We start from the raw sequence: 20,237 nt of genomic DNA, 5'->3' as shown, positions 1-20,237 counted from the left end.
CCCACCCCCTCTCCACAATGGTATTTAATACACAGACAACAGGTGTGAAAACATCAGATTGTATTGTTCTTACTGAGTTCAGTACATTCAAACACAGAAATATGTTCTGGACTGTTTAAAATCTTACCCAGGAGAGAAATACCAGAAAAATCACCACACAAATCCTGCTTTAAAATTCATCTTTAACAATCCAGAATCCTTCTCCTCTCCTCCCATCACCTCACATCCCCTTCCATCACCTCCCCTCTCCCTTCTCCTCTCCTCCTCTCTCCTCCCCTCTCGTCCCATCTCTTCCCATCGCCTCCCCGCGCCATCCCTCTCCTCCCATCACCTCCCTTCTCCCTTCTCTTCTCCTCTCCTCCCATCCCCTCCCCTTTCCTCCCCTCTCCTCCCCGATCCTCGCTCCCCGCTTCTTCCCCATTCCCGCTCCCCGCTCCTTCTCCTCCCTCAGGGCCCGGTCTCACGGCGCCCCCAGGCGGGCCCCGCGGTGTGCCGTGCGCATGCGCGGTGAGCGGGGCCGTTGCCATAGCAGCGGGAGCCAACAGGGAGGCGCCGCCATGAGCCCGCCCGAGGTGGAGCCGCTCGTGTGCCGCAAGTACGAGATCAAAAGGCGCCTGGGCAAGGGGGTGAGTGCCTGGCGGGGGCTGGCCTGGGGGAGCCGGGGCGGCCTGGGGGACCTGGGGCGGTCGCGGGAGCTCGGAGGGCCCGTGAGAGCTCGAGGGGCCCGTTTGGAGTTCAGGGCACCTTGAGGGCTCCGGGCGGCCGGAGGCAGCTGAGGCGGTGTTTGGGAGTTCAGGCGCCCGTGGGAACTCTGTCTGTCCCTCAGGGCCCTGTGGGAGCTCCAGGTGATCCAGGGGAACTCCGGGGGACTGTAAAAAGTAAATAGTAAAATAGATGTGAGTCTCAAAGTACATTTTCTGTATGCCTGCCAAATCCTTCTACATTTACTGTAAACCCATCACTTCAGATCGTGCTGCATCAAGTCATATCTTCTATGTAAAATGCATTTTTAAACTTAAGCCAATGGCAATTTCTAAGATGTGCCTCCTCAGACAGTCTCTAAACCCTCCCGAGTTATCTGCTTTACTATTCTGGCGGCTCTTTGCTATCATTTACTTGAGTTGATACGAGTATTTAAGTATTTTCCTCATTATGTTCGCAGAGTCAAGGAGTCACTGAGGTGGAAAAGCCCTCTGAGCCTGTGCAGTGCAGCTGCTCCCCAGCAGTGCCAAGGCCACAGCTGACCCCTGTCCCCCCGCAGTGCCATTAAATCTGATAAACCCCCCAGGGATGGGGACCTCCCTCTGCCCTGAGGCAGTCTGTGCAGGGCTGCACAGCCCTTTGCAGAGGAGTTTTTCCAATATCCAACCTAAACCTCCCCTGGCACAACTCGAGGCTGTGTTGCAGTTGCCCGCAGGGTAGTGCTGTACCACTTAGCTGGGGCACTTTGTACAACTGTTTGTACTGCCTGATGGGGGGAAAGCCTGTTACATGATACTGGGGCAAGCCTCCTTGATGTCCTTACATGAGTGTTTAATCACTGGGATCATACATTGCTGCTCTTTTGCTTTGTACAAGTATTTAAACAGTAAATGGGCATTTCTGAGCCGGATGTGATCCCTTTGTGTAAAGGTAAAGCAGCTCCTAGGCTGTGGTAAGTCCAGATTCAAATCTATGGCCTAAAATGAAAAAACTGGATCTGTACCACAAGTGAGACTGAGTAATCATCATTTGCAAGGATCACAGTCATGCAGAATAGGGAAAACTCAAATAGAAGTTCCTGTTCCCTTAACAGTCAACACAGCTTTTAATTGAAAAAAAAAAAGGTTTAGTGTTGGACCTGACAGTGCTGTGTTAGTGGTTGGACCTGGTGGTTTTGGAGGGCTTTTCCACCTTCAGCAATTCTGGGATGCTGTCACTACAGACTTTGGTAAAAAGTCTCTCTGCATCCTTCTAACCACCCCTTTCAGTTCTGAAGGAGCACAGTGAATTGTCCCTGGACTGACACCCCAGGTGTCCCAGCCTGGCTGCAGAGCAGAGCCCTGGACCCTCAGAGCATCTCTGTGCCCTTCTCTGCAGCTGCTCAAACTGCTCCGTGTCCTTCCTGTGCTGAGCAGCTCTAGGCTGGGTGCAGTGCTCCAGCTGGGAACCTCACCAGAGCCAAATGTGGGCAGTAATCTCTCTCGACCTGCCAGCCACACCAAGGCTGCTATGAGCCAGGTGCCATTGGCCTCTTGCCACCTGGGCACACCTGGCCTCATGTTCAGCCACTGCCACCAGCACCACCAGGTCCTTCCCAGCCCGTCTGGGAGGTGGAAAACACACACTCCTCCTGCTCAGCTCCCAAGCCCGGCATGTTTCATGGGCTTGTTGTGACCCAAGAGCAAGATCCTGGCCTTGCTGACCTGTGCACCACTGGCCTCGGCCTGTCCATCCCATCCCATTGTCCCACCCCATCCCATTGTCCCACCCCATCCCATTGTCCCACCCCATCCGATCCCACCCCATCCCATTATCCCACCCTATCCCAGTATCCCATCCCATTATCCCATCCCATTATCTCATCCCATTATCCCATCCCATTATCCCATCCCATCCCATCGATCCTATCCCATCAATCCCATCCCATCCCACTGATCCCATCCCATTGATCCCATCCCATTATCCCACCTCATCCCATTGTCCCATCCCATTATCCCATCCCATCCCATTATCCCATCCCATCATCCCATTATCCCATCCCATGCCCAGCTTCTTGGGGCAGCAGGTGCCAGTGCCTCACCACCCTCACAGGGAAGGATTTATTCCCAAATCCCATCTAAACCCTGCCCTATGGCCATGGGAAGCCCTTCCAAGTTGTGTTGTCCCTCCAGGCCCTTGTCCATAGTTCCTCCTGAGCTCTCTTGGAGCCCTTTCAGTCACTGGAAGGAGCTCTAAAATCTCCTGCAGCCTTCTCTTCATCAGGGTGCACAACCCCAACCTGTTGGGAAGGAGGAAAGTTTGACAAGAAAGTCTCTCAGATATGGATGCATAGCAGAAAGATTTTTGAATGTAGATTCTGATGAAGTAATAGAGATGGAAACAAGTTTTGATATAGAAAAGAATTGTTGAGCCAGTCTTACTGGATAACCAAGAAGGCAAAGGGTGTGTTAGTTAGAAGGGGTTTTTATGCCTTAGAACAAAGGATAAACCCACCCCAAACAAGAAAATGTTCTCACCAAGCAGAAAGATAGCACAGGAAAGTTGCAAGTAGAAAAAAGGCCTCAGAATTTTCCACTGCAAGAAAACTGAATAACAGCTTCTAGCTTAAACTGTAATGTACTAACTTTTAGTGATTGAAGAACAGTAACATGAGTATGGTAATTACAGGAGTTATGATTGGCTATAGATAATAGTTAAGGTATAGATTGGTTCTACTGTATCAAGATGCTCAGCAAAGAAAAGTATATAATGCATTGTAACCAAAACCAAAGGGTCTCCAGGCCTGCCTGCAGCTGGAGCTGATCGCTGTAGGGCATAGCTCTGTCGCCCACAACCCTGGACTGCTCTAACACCTTGGATGGAATAAACTGCATTTTGGATACACTAAACTGCATTTTGTATCCAATAAACTGCATTTTGGATACAATAAACTGCATTTTGGAGAGCTGCCTGGAGTCCCACATCCCTCATTCAGGCTCTTACACCAGCCCTCTCAGTGTGTGTCCTGAGTCTGTCTCCTTGGCCTGGTCTCTCTGTCCTCCACGTGGCTCCCTTCACTCCTGCTCCTGCTCCAGTCCATCCCTGAGCCCGTCCTGGTCCCATGGCATTCCAGGATGCGTGCAGCTGCCTGCACTCTTGTTGTTATAAACTGTGATTTTTATCACCTGTCCTGCCTCTCCACAGGCCTATGGCATTGTATGGAAAGCAACCGACCGCCAGACAGGAGAAACAGTTGCTGTTAAAAAGATTTTTGATGCTTTCAGGAACAGAACAGATGCTCAGGTGAGAAATTACTGTCCTGATGTGTTCTGAGACATGGTGGGATTCCATAGATATTTTCAGGACTTCTGTCTCTGAAAGATGATAATATGCACATAACAATACAGTCTGCAGCCATACTAGGATAAAAACAACAATAAACATCAAGCTTTGTGTATCATGGCATGTGTAAAAGAGTAGTGGATTTAACCCTGTCATTGAACTGCCTCTCTGTTCTGCTGTTCTCTTGAGGTGATGATAAACTCTTTTTTCTTTATTTCTAGAGGACGTTTCGAGAGATTATGTTCCTGCAGGTAATGTCCATGTTCCCCCTCCTCTCTGATTTTTTTATTATCTCTGATGTCCAAGTATTTTCTTCCCACTGTTTTCCAAAATGCAGCAGTCATTGATTAGTGTTGATAAGTCTTTAATTTTTATTCTTCACCATCTTGGCAAAGAGCCTTTCAGGGTGAACCCACCCAAATAAAACACTCTTCATTTGGGCTTGTTTTTACTCTTTCCCCATCTTTAGCAATGTGTCTGCTGCACAGCACATCAGCACCTGCTGTCACTTATTGCTGCTTTGTGGATAGAAACTATTTTCTCTTACATTTTAACTGCTGTAATTGGAGGATGGCTGGGGTGGGAGAGTGATTTACACTCCAAAATTGTTTTCCTCCATCATGCTATAAGCAATTTAATCACTTAAAATAACCTAACCAAAAGAAAAAGGGAAGTTCTGCAGGGAATAACTTAACACTACTCTTGTTTTCATATAATTAATCTTATCAGTGGCATTCCAGTTATCTGTCCACTCCTCCTTAGATTTAGCATGTTTCTACATGTTTCCAATATTTTGGAATAATGTTGTTATAAATTGATATTTTCTAAGTGAAATAACACTTAGAAATATTCACAAGTGAGGCAGGGCTCATAGAAGAGGTATTTCCTAAGACTGCCAAGTTTAAGTAGGAAAGAGATTATTTTTTTAACTTTTTAGTCATTCTTGAAGCCTGAAATACAAACTGAAAACTTTAAAGCTAAAAATTAACATTCCTTAGAAATTAAAAATAAACATTCCTTAGAAATGAACTACCTTAGAAGTTTGATCATCTCTGAAGGTGCAGCACTCCTGGAATGGATGGATGGAGTAGGAGCAGGGGAAAAAAGGATATTTATTCTGAAGGAAAGGAGGAGTCACTTGGCAGAGGAGGGCAGGGAGAGGGAAGTTAATGTGCTGCTCAGCCCATACTTCCATAGCTTCTGGTGCTTAGTAGACTTTAAGAATTTTAGTTTCCTCTACTATTTTAAACCTCTTTCTTGACATTCAAGACTGAGGGTTCAGAAAGGAAAAGATGTGAAAAATACTCCGTTATTCATAATTGCATGTTTGTCTTAATTTGTTTGTCTGTGCATAATAATTGTTTAGTTCAATCTTGATGTTGATCACGAGGTCATTTGATGGACTAGATTATTGTTTTATGTTGTGTATCTCAATTATTCTAATTGAGAAGTTGCTGTAGAGTCTGGGGTGTGAATGATTCTCTGATACTCTGGTCATTGCAGGTTTTGTGTTTGCTGTTCAGTTGTAGTTTATGGGTGTATTTCAGGCCAATTTTAGAATGTCATTTTGGTAGGTGTATTAGTAGCATTATTATTCTTTAAGCAAAGGTTAATAGAACTGGCCCTAACAAGGTTTATTTTCAAGGTAACGTGGTTTTTTAGTACAGGCTGAAGTTTTGTCATGACTTTCTGTTATCAGTTCCAGGGCAAGGCAGTGTGAGACAGTGGAATTTTCCTTCTTAAATAGCACTTCAGTAACACTGTCCAGATTTAGCTGCATCTCTAGAACAATACCCCCTTTTGGGTAAAAACCTTCTTTAGATCATTTGGATGGGTATCGTGGCTAGCTCAGAATGAAAACGAAGTGTGTGATGGGCTGGTTGTGCCTCACTGCCATGTGGGTGTGTTTCCACAGGCTGCTGCAGGTGAATGTGTTGTTTTGGGAGCTGTCCTGGATGTTACACATCATAAAATGTCACAGTATTATGAAGTGTTTACAGTGTCCCTGGCTGCACAGAAGTGAGAAATAAAGCTGGGGATGAACTTCAGGATCCCATGATGTCAGTCATGGGAAATGTCAATGTCAGTCTGCAGAAATGTGAGGCTGGCCTCCACCTGCAGTGTGGTACCTGTGGTACCTGTGTTACCTGTGTTCAGTCTCCATGCAGTCAGTTCCTCAGTGCAGCCCATGAGTGTCTGAGCCAGCCCTCACATCGACATGTTCTGATTGTTTGGGGTTTTGGCTATCGATGTTGATGACAGCTATGATCTATTTTCTTGCCACAATAATTCTAATTCACAATAAAACGTATGATTTTGACAGCTGGGTCTCTTCCCTGTGCAGGAATTTGGAGAACATCCTAATATCATCAAGCTACTTGATGTTATCCCAGCAGAGAATGACAAGGACATCTACCTCATCTTCGAATCCATGGGTGAGACCCAGCACTGCAGCAGCCAGACAAACCCAGCCTCTCTTGGGAGTTATCTTTGTTACCACTTTTATACTGACTGCTCATGGTACTATTGATATTTACTGATGTCAGTATATTACTGGTGTATTACAGAGACTGATTTACATGCTGTGATTAAGAAGGGGAATTTGCTGAAAGACATCCACAAGTGTTACATTCTCTACCAGCTCCTGAAGGCAACTAAATTCATCCACTCAGGGAATGTTATTCACAGGGATCAGAAGGTACACCTCAGTCATGGTCTATGTTCTTCACTCCAGTTTTCTGTTGAACAGAATTGATTTGGGATGGAAGGGACCTTCAAAGCCTGTTCCCACACCCTGCCATTGACAGGGCACCTTCCACTATCCCAGGTTGCTCCAAGCCCTGTCCAGTTTTGGACACTGCCAGGGATGCCATGGCTGTGCCACAGCCTCACTGCTTTCACAGGGCAGAATTCCTTCCCAATATCCCATCTAACCCTGCCCTGTGCCAGTTCCCAGTATCCCATCTAACCCTGCCCTCTGCCAGTTCCCAATATCCCATTTAACCCTGGCCTGTGCCAGTTCCCAATATCCCATTTAACCCTGGCCTGTGCCAGTTCCCAATATCCCATCTAACCCTGCTCATCTAACCCTGCCCTCTGCCAGTTCCCAGTATCCCATCTAACCCTGCCCTCTGCCAGTTCCCAATATCCCATTTAACCCTTCCCTATGCCAGTGGGGAGCCGTTCCCCCTGAGCTGTCCAGACTGTTTTCAAAGTCCTTCTCAAGCACTTTGGTCACCCCTTTAGGTACTTGAAGGGCTCTGAGGTCTCCCCTGGAGCCTTTTGTCCCCACAGCCCCAGCTGTCCCATCCTGTGTCCGTAGGAGAAGTATGAAGACATGTACAAGTGTGAGACTAGACAAGAGCCTTGATAATTGCTATTCGGAGATGACGGGTTGTGCCGTGTCCCCTGCAGCCCTCCAACGTGCTGCTGGATGCGCAGTGCCGGGTGAAGCTCTGTGACTTCGGGCTGGCGCGCTCGCTGTGCCAGCGGGGGGAGCCCCGGCCCGGCCCCGCGCTCACCGAGTACGTGGCCACGCGCTGGTACCGAGCGCCCGAGATCCTGCTGGCCTCCCGCCGGTGAGTCCCTGCTCACTCGCACCTTTCTTTGTCTGAAAGTCCGCAGTCTTTCCATCGTCAGTGTCACCAGATGCTGTGTCATGTCAGCAGTCTGCTTTCTCAGTGTGCAATTGAACTTTTGCAACACAAAAACCTCTTAAGGTGGACGTGTCCTTCCTGTTGTGAAGAACGCCAATAACTTGTTTTTAAAATTTTAAAAGTTTAATAGTAATAAAATGGTTATAAAAATAGGAATACAATTAGAGTAATAGTAATTTGGACAAATTGAATTAGGACAATATGAGACAATAAAGACAAAGAGTTATGGACAGTCCAGGTACCTCTTTCTGGGCAAAATAAGCCTGAAAAAGGACCCCTGTTAACAGAGGATTAACCCTTAAAAGCAATAGCCTGTTGCATATTCATACACTTCATACATGATGCATAAATTCCATTCAAATACAGGATTCTGTCTGGTCATCCTCAGCTTCTTCCTCTGAATCCTAACAGTGCCTTCGAGGCGGGAAGAAGTTAATTTCTTCTGATAAGAGGGCAATAAATTCTTTTTCTCTGAAAGATTTAGTGCTCTCTGGTGCGAGTGCCTCATTCCTTTCTTTAAAAAATCCCACTAACATAGTTCTTATTTTAACTACAGAAGTCACCTTTTAATTACAAGACTACATTTATTATTAAAATGTTAATACAGCACTACTAATCAATACACCAAAATACATATGGTAAATATCTGCGTAGAGCCATGTAATATTCACTTTTCACACTGTGTTCTTAGAGTGTCAATGGACATACACGAGCAGCTCATCTGCTTGTCACCCTTTCTCCCACCAGACTTAAGTCTTCTCCCTTAAACCCACAACTTTCCAACATCTGCTTGAGAACCTGAATCCTCTTTTCCATACTGAAGTGGTGTTTTTTGATAGACCTTCACAAAATATTCCCTAATCAAATTTTAAACCAGCTGCCTGTTTGTTGGGATTAGTCCTTTCCTTAAAAATTAAATATGAAGAGCCAGAAAAGTCAATAAATAGATGCGGGGTATTATCCTGAATTTTAGGTGTGGGTGTTTTGCAAACTGTCCTATACCCACTGTTTGGCATTTACTTTGCTTAAAAATGTAATTTTTAAGTAATTGCGACTACTCTGTACGTACATTATGACCAAAGAACAATGTGTATCTTTATTCTTGGTCATATGAAAAGGGTATAATACCTTGTTCTGGCATTACCTTTAATATATTACCTTGTTCTAGCATTTCCCTGTAACGTATTTCCTTTTATATTTTTTTAGACTATACTTTGAGAAGGATAAATCTCCTTTCTGTTTCATTCTTGCCAGTCTCATGATTCCCAAATGTTATTCAATTTATAGTTCAAACCTGTGAGCGTTTATATTTGAGAAGTCACCAAGCACGCTTTCTAGCAAATAAATCAATGCAGGTGATGTGAATACCAGGTACAGGAAAATATTTGCTTGATTTAATCCTACCTCTGTTCTGTTCCTGTTTATAGTTACACTAAGGGTGTGGACATGTGGAGCATTGGCTGTATTCTTGGAGAGATGCTGCTTGGAAAGCCTCTTTTTCCTGGAACATCAACAATGAACCAGATAGAGCAGATCCTGAGGGTCATCCCTTCCCCGTCCCCAGAAGGTGGGACCCTGCTGTGGGGAAAGGGATCTAGAGAAGGGCTCCAGTGCAAGAAAGCAGCCTGGCTGGGTCAGGGAAGGAGGAATCTCATTCATTCTGGCACCTTTCCAAAGGAATTAAAATCCTCATCTTGAATGTCAGTGTTAGAAAAAATCAGAAATTCAGATGTCGTGGTGCTCTGCATCTGTTGCTGTGAGAATGCAAGTTTATGAAGTGTATGATTAATAAATAGGAATTCAAAAATCAACTTAGAAAATTCGTAAGTAAGTATTCCATCCCCCTTCCATAGATCTCCGACCGAGTTCTGTGTGGATAATTTCCTACATTAATATCAAATGTTGGCTTTCCTTCATAAACTGTGCAGCTCTGCTAATCCTCATCTTGGCAGTAACAATATGTTTTAATTCTTGCAGATATTTTGGCTCTGCAGTCGGAGTACAAGGCCTCAGTTATTAAGCACATGAGTTCCAGGTAAGCCTGAGGTGTTTGTGGGTCTCAGATCATCTAATGTAGGACCCTGGAGTCACAGAACCACAGAACAGTTTGGGTGGGAAGGGATCTCAAAGCTCACTTCATTCCACTCCCTGACATGGACAGGGACACCTTTCACAGGACCAGGCTGCTCCAAGCCCCATCCAGCCTGGGCTTCCAGGGATGGGGCAGCCACAGCTTCTCCAGGAAACCTTTCCAGTCCCTCAGTACCCTCACAAGCAGTAATTCCTTCCCAGTATCCCATCTAACCCTGCCCTCTGGCAGTGGGAAGCCCTTCCCACTTGTGCTGTCACTCCACACCCTTGTTGAAAGTCCCTCTCCAGCTGCCTTTGAGCCTGTTACAGACTGGAAGGGGCTCTGAGTTGTCTCCTTAAATAAAAATAATTTAAAATATGAGTAAGATTTGGTGCTTAAAACTGATTTTTTTTCAAGATACTTTCTTCTTCATTATGTTCACAATTGTATTTGGGATTTCAAAATCCAAAACCAGATTTTTAAATTTTATCTTCTCTGTAAATTACAGAGAAGTATGTTTCTGAGGTCTACAGTAATCTGAGGTCTACATTTGCAGGATCATGGGGCTGGGAAGTGATGAGCTTTAAGGTTCCTTCCTGGCCAAACCATTCTAAGATTCAGTGATTATGGCACACTTGGTGAGTGAACTTGTGCCTGGTGTCACCTTGGCATGATCCTGGAGCTGTCATTCCTGCCTTCTCTGGAAATTAGACACTGAGAGCTTGTATAATTTCCTTCTGACTTCTAGGCAGCGAGTGGCATTTGAGGAGATTTTCCCACCCTCCACTCCACTGCCTGCCTTGGATCTGCTGAAGAAACTTCTGGTCTTTAACCCTGACAAAAGGCTCACAGCAGAGGAGGCTCTGCAGCATCCTTACGTGAGCAGGTGAGAGTGACACCAGTGTGCAGCTTCCCCTGATGCCTTCTGAGACATTACAAACCTGCCCTTGGCTCAAATTTTCTTTAAATGCATTAGAGAAAAAATGGCAAAGCTAATTCTTTATTTTCTCCAACCCTATTTACATGCGCTTGTTTAACAATCCTGTTTAAATTTTAATAATCTGTTTCCAGTCAGTGAATTACATGATGTGTTCTCATTCCCTCAGATTCCACTGTCCTTCCAGGGAACCCTCTTTGGATTTTGATGTGATCCTTCCTTTGGGTGATGATGTCCAGCTGTCTGTGGCAGAATATAGAAATAAATTATATGAGGTATTTTTGTTCTATTTACCAAAATCCTAATCCTCCAGGTAACCTGCCATTCTTGCACACACTTACCAAATTCTGTCATTGTCTTGTCTCTGTGTTCCCCTGGGTTTTCTGTACCTGCTGGCACTGTTACACCTGGGTGTTTGATCAGTTCCATTCTGTCCTAATATTTGAGAGACCTTTACATGTAAAATTCACACAGGGGAAACAAAAATCTCTGAAGTATGATGTCTGAGAAAGATTCACAGAATGGTTTGGGTTGAAAGGTACTTTAAAGATCATCTAGTTGCAAAATTATACTTGTTACTTACCCTGCAAAATAAATTGCAGATATTTATAAGTATTCTTCTTTGTTTTGATGTTTTATTTTTCTGCTGTATTGCTGTGTTAAGTCTAAGTAGCTTTTCTGTTCTGCAGATGATCCTTGAAAAGAAGCAAAAGAACCTTCCAAAGGAGCCAGGGCAGAGAGAAAACATTCAGCTGAGCCAGTCTGAGTGCAGCACAGCTCAGCCAGGTGTCAGCTCAGAGGCTGCACCCACCAGGAAAGGGCAGCAAGAGCCAGCACCCCCTGTGCCAAACCATCCACATGTGCCCCCTGCAGCTACAGCTGGGGCCCAGCCTGCAGGGCCCAGCCAAAGAAAGGACTTGGGGCAGAGACCCCAGATGAGTGTGATGATGTACAACCCCATCACACACACCACTGTGCAGAGTGGGTACCACCTCCTACACCGGCGTGTGACACACCTTGGGCTGTTGTGTGGGGAAGAGAGCGTGAGTGCTGTGAAATAAATGAGGGGAATTTGCATGGTGAGATGAGGAGCTGGAAGTGTGGGAGGGACGTGACATAAGAACAAAACACTGGTGAATGAGTGTTGAGTATGGGACTGTCTCTGCCTCAGTCAATGTGTTCTGCTGATTTTCCTACTTTCTCTCATGTTTTTCCTTCTGCAGGAAATGCAAATCCTGGTGCTGGGATCAGGAACTGTTCTGCACCACCTCAACAGTCCAGAATCCCCAACAATGAGAAACTAGGGAGACAAATCACATGGCCAAACACTCAGCTCTCTCCTACAAGTGTGCAGAACCTTTACAATGTGAGTAGCTTAACTTCTAGCCCTTACCTGTGCTTGCCTGGGTCACAGCAACTCCCTGTAGCGCTCCAGAAAGCTGGAAAGGGTCACCTGCTGGTGCTGATGACAGCAGCTGAAGATGAGCCAAGGTGGGCAAGAGGCCAGAGGTGCCTGGCTTGTGGCAGCCACGGTGTGGCCAGACAGCAGGGCAGTGACCATCCCCTGTGCTGGGCACTGCTGAGGGACCTCCAGCCCTGGGGGCAAGGTTGGGCTCTTCACAACAAGAAAGGAGGAGCCCCATGGAGGGACTAGAGTGTGCCCAGAGAAGGGAACAGAGCTGGGGGAACAGAGCTACTGGAACTGCAGCAGCAGCTGTGGAGAGAAGAGGCACAGGGAGGACATTCTCACTCTCTGCAGCTTCCTGATTGGAAGGTGCAGCCAGGTGGGGTCAGGGTCTCCTCAGGAAACAGCGATGGGATGAGAGGAAACTGCCTCAGGTGGTTCCAGGGGAGGTTTAGTTGGATATTGGAAAAAACCCACCTGTAAAGGGCTGTGCAGCCCTGGCACAGATCGCCTCAGGGCAGTGGTGGAGTCCCCATCTCCTGGGGGCTTTAACAGATTTAATGGCACTTGGGGTCAGGGGTCAGTGATGGCCTTGGCAGTGCTGGGGGAGCAGCTGGACACAATGGGCCCAGAAGTCTTTTAGTGATTCTCTGATTTTGTGATTCTGTGGATCTAATGGGTTGCTGTTGCTGAGCTGTGAGGGTGTCAGTCCTGTCCTCTCTGCTCCTTCTCTTCCCTGATTTTGGCCATGCTTCCTTGGAGAAGTCCTCCCCTCACTGGGTGCTTTAATGACCTCTTGCTCCTGCTGTTTTCCTTCCTGAGCTGGCTGCCTGCTGCCTGCTGGCACCTGCAGAGGTGACGGAGGAACCTTGTGACAAATGAAGGGCATGGAAGGAGGCAGCACAGATTCACTGCATCACAGACTGCCTGGGTTGGAAGGCACCTAAAGGGAGGTTCCACCCCTCTGCCGTGGTCAGGAACAGCTTCCACTAGTCCAGGTTGTCAGAAACCTTCAGGCATTTCCAGTAGCACACTTGTAGACCACCTTTCAGTCCCTCTAATTTGGAATCCCTTCCAAAATGTTTTCAGAGAAAGACAAGCCATTAATTCCCCAAGATGAGATTGTGGAGCTTGCTGTACATGCAGGTGTAGACATAACCAATGCATTTGGAAGGATCTTCAGGGAATTCCGACCAATTTTCTGTGACAAGAGCAGAAGAGAGAGATCAGCCTACACATGCCCTGAGTTTGTGTTTGTTTCCTGAGAGGAAACAAAGCCAAACCTGTGTCCTATTTGCACTCCAGAAAGCTGATTCTGGCTTATTAACTTTTCTTTCTCACACAGAATCCCAGAAACTCTCAGTGTCCCAGCAAGGATGTTCGTCCCCTTCTGAAGCCCAGTAAAAAGATGTTCCAGATCACTGCAAATGTGGGAGCTGCAGGTGACCCAAGGGCATCCATGGGCAGCTACTCGCAGGCCTATGGAACCATCAGTAAATCTGCACTGCAAAGCCTTCCAATAGCAAAGGCCTCCAAGAACCCTGAGCAGTGACTGGAGATGGTCCAGACAGGTGGAGCACAGCTCATCCCTCAGCCCTGACAGGGCAAGAGCAGCAGGGGAGAGCACTCCAGGAGGAAATGCTTTATTCACTACTCAGGACCATGTCCTCCTCTGCTCTGGACAAGCTCATGGGAAAGGGAATCCCACTCCTCTGCCTTCCAGTCTCAGCAGGCAAGGACTCAGCGTGTCTGCTCTCACACCATGAGAGCAGTGAACGCTGCCACTTCACACTCATTGTTTGAATTACTGCAAAAACCACAGAAAACTGCATTGTTCTGATACTGGAGTAGTTTTTAGACATATTCAGGGTCCAGGGGAACCTCCTGAAGTTCAACAAGGCCTAGTGCAAGGCCAAGAAAATACTCTGAAGGCTTGAGTCCTTCCGCTCTGGAGATAGGCTGGGAGAACTGGAGGTGTCGAGCCTAGAGGAAAGAAGGCTCCAGGAACACCTCAGAGCCCCTTAAAGGGGCTCCAGGAGAGCTGGAGAGAGACTTTGGACAGGGGCCTGGAGTGACAGGACAAGGGGAATGGCTCCCAGTGCCAGAGGGCAGGGGTGGATGGGGTGTTGGGAAGAAATCCTTTCCTGTGAGGGTGGCAGGCCTGGCACAGGGTGCCCAGAGCAGCTGTGGCTGCCCCTGCATCCCTGGCAGTGCCCCAGGCCAGGCTGGACAGGGCTGGGAGCAGCCTGGGACAGTGGGAGGTGTCCCTGCCATGCCAGGCAGGGTTGGGACTGGGTGACCTTTAAAAGGTCCTTTCCAACCCATCCCAGGATTCTTCAGCAGTCTGCCTAAATGATGGATATTCTTTTGAGCAGAACAGGTAACTTCTCTGAAGACCTAACTCTTCACAGATAATCTTACAGCCCTTCACTCATTTCTATGACTGTTCTAGGCTAGATGAACAGAATTCATTCTGGTCTGGTTTTGTTAAAATAATTTGAAATACAGGTGGGTTCTCCTATAATATTTAACAACTTCTCTAGTACGTAATACTCTAATAATAAATCCTTTATATTGCACTGCAGAAACTTTGTCTTCACGCAGTATTTGCTGTGTTGAGAGGGAAACTGCCTATTGGTAGGGCTGTCTTCTTCAAAGAATAATTGGTCATTTTTATTGGTTTTGCTTTCAGAAAGCAAAGTTTCATGAGGTACTATTGCTGAGATATTGTAAAGGTGTAGCCAGTCTACAGTGGGACTACAGGAAACTTTATATTCCTGCTTCAGTGATGGTTTTGGATACATTTTCCTCATTAACTTGAAGCTCTTGTCTCTGTCCCTGAGGTTTTACTCTGCCTGTGATCAATGATTGTAATTCCCCCCAGCTCTCTCAGCTGCTCTAGACCTGTCACCTCATGAACTCCACACTGCTTGGCCAAGGCAGGACTTTAGATACTTATTTAAACTGAGACTCGTCTGAAAAAGCCTCCTAAAGCCAAGCCCTTCTCCGTCAGTAGCACCTCAGCAGCTTCTTTGAGCTCAGCCTCTAAAGCAGATAATTCCCTTTACACAGGGGAACAAACCAGGCCCCACAGGCTCAGTAAACACAAAAGCTGGAGAAGATCAGAACCACAGATAAGCCGGAACTTTGATTACAAATATTTTTTGTATGCACACCTTCAAAAAGGTGCCTCCTGTGTCTGATTCATTGTGAGATACAGAAAAAGCATAACTGCACCTGAGAAAACACTGAGCTTTAAATACTTTTTTCCAGTTAATACCTGTGTGTGTGTGTCTGTATGTATTTCTCTTTTCTGGCCCAAACTGAAGTACTGAATTTTCTGGTTTTCTTTTTTTTCTGAAATTTGAATTTTTTTTTTCTGCTGAAAATACTCCTTGGGTTTAACAGAGACTATCACTTAGTTTGGACAGTAACAGAGACTTGTTTTTTAAGCACGTTGGCATTTTAATTGTTTTATTTGGAACATACTGTGATAAGGTTTGATACCACCTGACTTTATTGAGCAAACTGTGCCGTGGGAGGCTCACGCTGGATACATTTCTGCTCACTAATGAAGAAGAGCATTGCCATTGGGGTTTGCAGCCATCATGGACAAGTTTCTTCCTCGTTTCCCTGTGACAGTCAGTGATTAAATGGAATTAAATAGGATTTCTAGGATCATTTTTTGGTCTTGAAGGTCCCCAGGATTTTGGGCATGAATTTTCCCATTTTCTTGTCTTTGGCATCTGTGTCATATTCCTCTTCACTGGGACTAGTGTGCTCATCCTTCTTGCAGAACACCTCAAACCTGCTGTAGACTCGCTTCTCCTTCCTCATGTTCTCCATCTTCTTGAGGAGGGTGTCTCTGTCCTCCGACGGCTGCCGCTGCAGGTTCCGCTTCTGGCTCCCAAAGCTCTCTGACCTGTGGATGTTGCAGCTTTTCTCCTTTTCCCCTTTTCTTTCCAAGCTTGTGGTGGACCTGGAGAGGTCGGGGTTGCTGGTGGACGGCAGCTGCTTGGCCAGCTCGGCTCTGTTCTTCTGGCTGTTGGCAGAGATCTGCTCCAGGATCACCTTGGTGTCATCGCGCAGGTTGCTGCTGTACAGGATGTTGGCTGTGGAGGACGGGAACCTCCCCTGCGTTGTCTGGCTGCTCTTGGGGGGCAGTGGGGCTGCGAATTTGGGGGGTTTTTCTTCCTCCATTGCTTCCTGGCAGTCCCCTATGGATGATCGTTTGAGCACCACTGCCTGCTTGTCACATTTCCCACTCTCAGAAGCAGGTTCCTCCTCCAATTTCTTTTCACCTTTTGGGTTCAAAAACTGCTTCAGCCGTAGTGACCCTTTTCTTAAAAACTCCATGGGATTTTGCTCTTGTTTTGAACAGTCTTCCTCAGACTTGTTGAGAGAGCTGTCAGACCCTTGACTTCTGGACAGGCTTTCTAGAACTGAGGACGTAGTACTTGTCCTCACCTGTGGTTTCTTAATTTCTGTGTTGACTAATTTTGGAGAGTCTTCTCTGAAGGTCACTCTGTCCTTCTTCTCTGGAAGAGCCAATTTCTGAGTGTCTCCTACAAATATCAGACTCTCCTTCTCTGGAAGAGGAGGTTTGTTCTCGATGGGGTAAAACCGGGATGACAGTTTGTCCACCTTAGTGCCAAGATGTCCCAGGGGATCTTTACTCAACGCGTCCCCAAGCTGGGGGGTGGATGAGGCCATTCCAAATGCTCTGTCCAAATCCCCATGCATCTTGTAAGTACTGCAGGAGTCTTTGGAGTCCAGCACCCTGCTCTCCAGAATCTTATACTGCACAGATTTGGTACATTTCTTCTCCGTATTCTGAGATTCCTCCTGTAGGTAACCTGAAACAGCTTTGGTGTGGGTGACCGTGCCCCGTTCCATGTCCTTGCCTACAGCTTTGTACTTCTCCAGCAGCTCGGCCACTTTGGAGGAGGCAGCCGTCTTGATGGTTTCATTGTCCTTTGTTAACTCACTGGACATTTGCTCTTTCTGGATCATCTGCACCTTTTCTATTGTGGTGTTGGGCTGATCTAATTTGGCAGCACTGAAAATCAGAGAGGACCTGAGCCTGGAGCTCCTCTGGATCAAGGGATTTATTCTGGACCTGAAGGCATCTGGTTTCATGATGGAGGTTTCTTCACCTGCTCTATCAGAATCCGCAGATTCCTTGGCACTGTCAATTCCCAGTTTGCTGCTGAAGGGCGTGGGGGGTTTGAAGGCTGGGACGAGGTCAGTGGGGTGCTTTGTGAGGGGATCCCCCAGAGCATCGTTGTACGCCTCGGACTCCATCGGCATTGGGAGCCCCTCATCTGGTTCCGACTGGTACGCGCTGAGGTACGAGGAAATCCTCCAGTTCCGCAAGCCCGTTCTGTTTTCCTGCGTGCTCTTGTCGTCATCCTGCTCCTCATCCTTGTCCTGCAGGAACAGGCGCTGCTCCAGGCTCTGCTTCTGCGTGGGAGAAGTCTGGCAGATGAATTTCTGTCCAATGTTCTGCCTCCGTAGCATCATTCCCATGGGGCCATTGCCCGCGGGATTCAGCTGGTCGGAGCCGTGTCTCACCTCCCTGGAAGAATTGGAGGGCACGTAGTCCAGCCGCAGGGGAAAACCCTCCTGTGAATAACTGGGCTCCAGTTCAGGGTATCGGGGTCCCTCTCCATAGTCTTCCAGCTCATTGAATCCCGGCCTCCCCCCTCGAATCCTCTCAAAGAATCCCTGAGGTCTGCCAGGAAGATGGGGATGTTCAAACTGGTACTGGTAGAACTGGTCCTTCTGGAAATGACTGGATTGGATTTTGAACTCGTCCATGTTGTTCATGAACATCTGCCGGGTGTACTGCTTGGCAGAGGCAAAATTTTCAAACGTTCCTTCTGCAAAACTGTGTCTCTTAAAAGCATCCAGCTCCAGCTGCTTGGAACGGAGGAAGCCCCTGACGGGATCCATCTGGGAATTCTCCATTTCCACCTTTTTGTACATCCGCATGGCCGACCCCTCCACGGTGTGCCGCAGCATGTCGTCCCGCCGGAAATTGGACAGGAAGTACCTGTCGGGATCCACCCTGTCCATGAAGGAGGGGAAGAGGCTCTCGTCCCTCTGGAACATCAGGGGCCCTTTCTTGGGGAAGAAGGGCATGTTATTGCCAAAGGGAGCCAGGGCAAAGTTGTTCTCTGCCTTTGCCAGGACGTTGGCTGGAGGAACCAGAGGCTCTGACTGTGCAAACAGAATGCGGAATTCTTCATCAAAGCTGGCCACCAGCTCACCCTGGAAGATGTGGGCAATGCTCCTGTGAATCTTCTCAAAGGACCACATGAAACTGAAGAGAGAACAGAAGTGATGGAGTAACTCATCTGTACCTGTTTTCATTAAAACATTTGCTCACCTGAAGCAAATTCTAAATTTTCTGGTTGGGCAGAAATAGGGCAAAATAAAGGCAGACAATTCCCTTGCAACTGTGTGTTACACATGACTGTTCCCAAGCCTAACAGCTTGACTGATTTGGGATCACATTGTTGCAGAGAATTTTAAAAAGCAGTAAATTATTTCTGTTCTGAAAAGCCAGTCAGTTATGTCACCCAGAGTGATCTGATGATAGTCCTTGTGTGAAGCAGATGTTCCTGTTTTTAGCACTGTCAGTAATGACCTGGACAACAGTCAGTGTGTCCCCTCAGCACCTGGCAGGTGACACCAGTCAGGGGGACCCCAGAGGCTGGGAGATGTGCTGACAGAACCTCTGAAAACACAAACCCAAGATCTTACTCCTGGAGTGGCACAGCCTTTCCACCCACACAGTTTGAGGGGACTGAACAGAGGAGCGGGGCTGGAAATGGGGGAGGAAAATGTTCAGTGTTATGGCATTCATCTTCCCAGGTCAAGCTCTGTTTTTTTCCCCTGTTTGCTGAGCGATGGGAAGCAGGGAAGGATCCCTTACTTTGCCCTGCCTTGTGTGTGCAGGTTTGCTGCAGCTGTTAAAACTGTATCACAACCCAGGAGTGTTCCCACCTTCACAGTTCTCTACCACATCCTGCTGGGAATGATGAGAGACACCTTTGTGAGGCTTGGCTGCCTGCTGGGCTTAACTAAAAACCCTTAGAATTACTGTATTTTTTTTTCCCCCACAGATTTTTTAATTCTTAACCTGAAGGAAGCTTGGTTTGGGTTGTCTGGGCTCAAGGCCTTCTTCAGTTGGTGTATCTACCTCTACTGCAGAATGGAGTATTTTTCCCACAAAATTGCTACTCAGTGTCCTTCCTCAGTGAGCAAAACTTGTGTCCCTGATATCCATGTGGTAGTGCCAGAACGCTGCTTTACCAATTCACCAGCCAGTCTCTCAGAATCCCAGACAGGTTTGGGTTGGAAGGGACCAACACCTTGTTTCAACCCCCTGCCATGTGCAGAGACACCTTCCACTAGCTCAGGCTGCTCCAAGCCTTGGTGAGCCACACCTTGAATGCTCCCACAACTTCCTACTTCAGGAATGATACAATATTGGAAAGCCCAAAGCACATGGAAGTGTGGCAGAAGCAGTCCTGAACAATTTACTGGATGCTCTCACAAACAAGAAATGATCCAATCGGAACAGTTTGTTGTTTGTACAGCATCAAATGTCAGTAACTCTTTTCAAACATCAGGGAAAAAAACCAAAGTGAAATCTTACTGTCATGGAATGTGCACTTTAATCAGATTCTTACATTTTTTTCTTCATATACTGTGGTTTTAAGTACCCCTAATTCTATTTGCTGAACTTCCACGAGAAGCAACTCATGGTAGGCTTGGATCAACCGGGCCTAGAAGTTTCCCTGCCAACAGCACGGGGAGAAACCATATGAGCTTTAGGGTCTGTCCAACCCAAACCATTCTGTGGTTCTATGATTACATTCTCAGAGCATGTCAGGTGTTTACCCCATCACCCTTTTAATATGTGAAGGAGAAATTCTTCTACTGCAACTCACTAAAAACATTTATTCTGCCAGAAATGAATGTCTTAGCTGGTAAGACCGTTATTCCCAAAAGGATGGTAATGTGTTAATGGCTGCTCTCAATCCTAACTAAAACCACCCCCTACTGAAAGCACCCACCTCTGTTGCCCAGAAAAGCTCTCATCCCTGGAAGTGTCCCAGGCCAGGCTGGATGGGG

At 46.9% G+C, this 20,237-nt stretch overlaps 2 protein-coding genes across 8 annotated transcripts in view; one reads left to right on the top strand and one right to left on the bottom strand.

Moving 5' to 3' along the window:
- The first annotated feature begins 476 nt into the window (after positions 1–476).
- On the top strand, positions 477–13,644 carry MAPK15 (mitogen-activated protein kinase 15). 2 transcript variants are annotated; one of them, XM_074559575.1, is made up of 13 exons: positions 477–595; positions 3,886–3,984; positions 4,245–4,274; positions 6,368–6,458; positions 6,591–6,721; positions 7,438–7,601; positions 9,107–9,246; positions 9,657–9,714; positions 10,499–10,636; positions 10,857–10,962; positions 11,377–11,668; positions 11,911–12,053; positions 13,438–13,644. In XM_074559575.1, the coding sequence occupies exons 3-13, from the start codon at positions 4,263–4,265 to the stop codon at positions 13,642–13,644; spliced, it is 1,482 nt and encodes a 493-aa protein (XP_074415676.1). In that variant the 5' UTR covers positions 477–595; positions 3,886–3,984; positions 4,245–4,262. The 2 variants fall into 2 exon arrangements, with proteins under 2 accessions (XP_074415676.1, XP_074415667.1); XM_074559566.1 differs by having other exon boundaries at positions 485–626.
- FAM83H (family with sequence similarity 83 member H) overlaps positions 13,383–20,237 on the bottom strand; it is a 27,647-nt gene continuing 20,792 nt past the window's right edge. For all 6 annotated transcript variants that reach the window (XM_005496507.4, XM_074559535.1, XM_026798713.2 and 3 more), the window contains one exon: positions 13,383–18,417. In XM_005496507.4, coding sequence (XP_005496564.2) covers positions 15,771–18,417 — 2,647 coding nt within the window. In that variant the 3' untranslated portion in view covers positions 13,383–15,770. The remainder of the gene's footprint in view (positions 18,418–20,237) is intronic.

This window comes from Zonotrichia albicollis, chromosome 1 (assembly GCF_047830755.1).
Source record: "Zonotrichia albicollis isolate bZonAlb1 chromosome 1, bZonAlb1.hap1, whole genome shotgun sequence".
Lineage (NCBI taxonomy): Eukaryota > Metazoa > Chordata > Aves > Passeriformes > Passerellidae > Zonotrichia > Zonotrichia albicollis.
This window is presented reverse-complemented; position numbering and strand designations above follow the sequence as displayed.

Coding starts and splice junctions, on each gene's coding strand:
- MAPK15 (XM_074559566.1), top strand. CDS start 501: ATGCGCGGTGAGCGGGGCCGTTGCCATAGCAGCGGGAGCCAACAGGGA. Junction 6,459..6,590: donor CCTCATCTTCGAATCCATGG/GTGAGACCCAGC, acceptor GGTGTATTACAG/AGACTGATTTACATGCTGTG. Junction 9,715..10,498: donor ATTAAGCACATGAGTTCCAG/GTAAGCCTGAGG, acceptor TCTGACTTCTAG/GCAGCGAGTGGCATTTGAGG.